This window comes from Carettochelys insculpta, chromosome 1 (genome assembly GCF_033958435.1).
Source record: "Carettochelys insculpta isolate YL-2023 chromosome 1, ASM3395843v1, whole genome shotgun sequence".
Taxonomy (NCBI): domain Eukaryota; kingdom Metazoa; phylum Chordata; order Testudines; family Carettochelyidae; genus Carettochelys; species Carettochelys insculpta.
The window spans coordinates 2,256,667-2,260,380 of NC_134137.1; the positions used below are offsets into that span (position 1 = coordinate 2,256,667).

Consider the following 3,714-nt stretch of genomic DNA (forward strand, 5'->3'; position numbering starts at 1 on the left):
AGAAAGGGGCTGTGAGCTATTGATCCCAGCCCTGTTGCTGACAGCTCCACTGGGAACAAGGGTTATTGGAACTTTTCTCCACCAAATCAAATGCCTCCGAGAAATTGAAGTCTGTTTCTTGCCCACAATTCCTTTGGTCAGGCAGCCATGAACTGTTATTAAAGTGTGAAATCACATCTGTCTGACAAAACCAGTGTTCCAGTGCGTGTTAGTGGCTAATATCAACCATGCTCCTGCACTCTTTTACGCAAAGTCCATGACATCTTTTACATTGTTATTTAACATCGTCAATGTGTTAAAACTTTCCTTTGATTGTTATTAGTTTCTGCTTAACACAGAAGTGCCCTGTACTCACAAATTTTGCTTGTTCATATTGTATTGGCTGTGACCTGTTTGGGTACTTCTGGTTCTCAATGAGCTGTGTGCCTGGCCAGCCAGTTGAGACTCTGAGGTTCTACTGTAGGTGCTGGTTTGCGTACTCCTTCACTGATAATGGCCTGGAGAGTATTTCATCTCCTTAGGAGATACAAGTACCTCAAGCTGCTGCTTCCCAAAGGCAGAACAAGCATATTGCAGCTGTTGTGTACTTTATAGAGACTGTGTGACTAAAACTAAGCCCATGTTCAGACTCCGTTATTCTCCATCCTTTTTCTTGTGCTTGTATATGTTTTCATTGTTTGAGCCGCTGCTGCAGGGGTTTCATTGGAGCTGATGTGAATGATGCCAAGGTCACTTCTTCCAGCTCTGCTCTAGTTCGGGTGCTTACCCAGCACACATCTTGGCAAAGTTTTGGGGTTTTGTTCATTCTACACCTCCCAGACGAATGGGGAATTCCGTCCAGCCTGGACCTTCTAGCCTGGGTTTCATTGTGCTAAGGAGCTATGCTGGAAACCCCATATCCATTCTCGTATTTCTTGCTGGTGTCTCCTATGGTTTCTCAAACCGTGATATGTAGGAATTACCGATATATGGAGCACCAGCAGATGGAGCACTGACAGGAGGGAGGGTTATACACAGTTTGTGCCTATGAATAATTAAAATACAATTTTTCAGGGTGTGAAAAGGAACTGATCTGCTTCACCCATTGAACAGCCTCCAGTTGTGCCTCTTTTGTCTCATGCTGGACACATACAGGACGTCAGGGGATTGCATGGTACATGCAGCCGACACAGAGTGTCCCAAGAGTTAGAGTCCTTCTCCCCTACATCATGTCAGATGCCAACAGAACCGACTTCACCAACCCCTCCACCTTTATCCTCCTCGGCATTCCTGGCCTGGAGATGGCCCATGTCTGGATCGCCATCCCCTTCTGTGCCGTGTACATCATGGCCATCTTGGGGAACTCCACCATCCTGTTCATTGTGAAGAGGCAGCCACGCCTACATGAGCCCATGTACTATTTTCTCTGCATGCTGGCAGTCAGCGATGTGGGACTGTCTACAGCCATCCTGCCCAAAATGCTGGCAAACTTCTGGTTCAATTCCAGGGAGATCAGTTTCAATGCCTGCCTCACCCAGATGTATTTCTTTCACTCCTTCTCTGTAACAGACTCTGGGATCTTCGTCGCCATGGCTTTGGATCGCTACGTGGCCATCTGCCATCCCCTGAGACACTCCACCATCCTGACAAACTGTGTGGTAGCCAAGATTGGCCTGGCTGTGGCTCTGCGCAGCACTGTGTTTTCATTGCCCTACCCCTTGCTGGCGAGGCAGTGGCCGTATTGCAGAACTAACATTATTTCTGAGCCATTCTGCTCACACATAGCAGTAGTGATCCTGGCCTGTGCTGACACCCGCATCAGTAATCACTATGGCCTCTTTGTGCTATTCTGTGTGAAAGGTCTGGATGTGTTTATCATTGCTGTCTCCTATATCCAGATCCTCAGGGCCATCTTCCGTCTCCCCACAAAGGAGGCCCGGCTCAAGACCTTTGGGACCTGCATATCCCACCTCTGTGCCATCTTACTCTTCTACTTCCCAGTTCTTTTCTCCTCCCTCACGAACCGGTTTGGTCAGAATGTGGCCCTGCATTTCCGTGTTCTCATGGCCAATGTGTATGTCTTGATGCCCCCCATGCTAAACCCCATCATCTACGGGATGAGAACGAAAGAGATCCGGGACAGGCTGCTCTGGCTCTTTGCCCATAAAGGGAAATAAATTTTACATCTGAGGCCCCACTTCTCAGTGTTCTGTGCTGAACTAGCTGGTGGTGTGGTGCTGGGCCCTCTTCCCTGAACCTCTTCCTGGGCACTCACAATGTCGCTAAAGCCTTTCCTGACCTTACTGTGATATGTCAGCATCAGTCTGTGTGCAAGTCACTCGTTCAGAGGGCTGCCACCTGCCCAACTGCTGGTTACTCTATCCCTGAGGCCCCTTTCCCTGGGCTGTCCATTCCCTCAAGTCCCTGTCCTTTGCCCCACTTCTCCTCCCATGACTCCTACCCCAGCCCTCCTTTCCTTCCCTGCCCTTCCCCTTCCACTAATACCCCAGTGTGTCACTCCTCTCTTCACTTCCTCTTCCACAAATACCCCTCCTCTCTTCTGCAAATCCCCCACAAAGAGAACCCCAGTGTGTCACTCCTCTGTTCCCCAGTGTCAGCCATTCTCTGTATCCTCTCCTCCCTCCCTCCCTCCCCAGTCCGTTGGGCTAATTCTGCTGTGGGGCTGAGTCAGTTGGGAGCAGAAGGGGATGCTAGGTGATGTAGCAAATGAGCTGTACCATCTGGGGCAGGGCCAAAGATTAGCTTTCAATGGGGATGGGCAACAGCTTATAGAGGTAACAGGATAAGTCTCTGTGCTAGCTGGGAAGGTGAGGTGCTCGGATGGGGCCTGGTGGATGCCGTATCTCTCCTGGAGGAGATAAATGGCACAGCCTGCAGGGGCCATCCATTTACATCCACACACGGCACCTTCTCCGGTAGCCCAGGGCCCCTCTTGCCCAGATGCTGGAGCTGAGCAGCGAAGCTGAGGCTAACGTTGGCTGCACACGACACTTTTGGTCACTCCCGTAGATGCTCTGTGGCCAGGCTGGCAGGCAGCACTAGCCCCTGTCAGAGATGGACTTTCCCCCTCACCACACAATGAGGTGAGCTTAGGCACCAGCTGATCCTCTTCCTACCCCCACCCCCAGCCCCACTGCTCTGGCCAGGATGTGGCACTGCGCCTCTGGGTTGCATCAGAGCCAGTGAGGCTATTGCTGTGTTGTGCTCAGCACATTTGCAGCCCTTGTTCAACAAGAGGAATTTAATAAACAAACAGCTAAAAACGACAGCCACAAAACTGGCTTCCCCACTCCTCAGCCTGGTCTTGCCTGTGTTCCAGGGACCCCATGCAGCCCAGACCTCTGCACCCTGCACTGAGCCCAATGGTGGGTTTCCAGGGCCCAGCTCAGCACAGCCTGTGTCAGTTCAGCTCCTCTCCCTCTCCATGTCCTACAGTAATCGGCTGCAGCTCAGAGGGAGGGAGGGACTCACCCAAGGGACTTCCCCCTCAGCTCCTTCTCCACTTAAATGACTGAGGCCAAATCCTCGGGAGTTACGAGTGGGAGAATCCACAGGAGGGAGAGAGAGAGAGAGCGACTCTGGGCTGCTGGGAGCCCTGAGACAGGCTAAGCGAGGGGTTGGCAGCTACGTCCCTGGATCAAGAAACTTCCTTTTCTGTTGCCTCAGTTTCCCCAGCTATGAAAGAGGGATCTCTCCTGGGCGTATTGAGCAATA

The 3,714-nt window shown here is 51.4% G+C and overlaps 1 protein-coding gene across 1 annotated transcript; it reads left to right on the top strand.

Moving 5' to 3' along the window:
- Positions 1 to 1,208: 1,208 nt before the first annotated feature.
- LOC142007070 (olfactory receptor 52E2-like) lies at positions 1,209 to 2,156 on the top strand. Its single transcript, XM_074983599.1, has one exon. It carries the CDS (start codon positions 1,209 to 1,211, stop codon positions 2,154 to 2,156), a length of 948 nt encoding a protein of 315 aa, XP_074839700.1.
- The last annotated feature ends 1,558 nt before the right edge of the window (positions 2,157 to 3,714 follow it).

Excerpts from the sequence above, each read along its gene's own strand:
- LOC142007070 (XM_074983599.1), top strand. The coding sequence starts at position 1,209 with ATGTCAGATGCCAACAGAACCGACTTCACCAACCCCTCCACCTTTATC.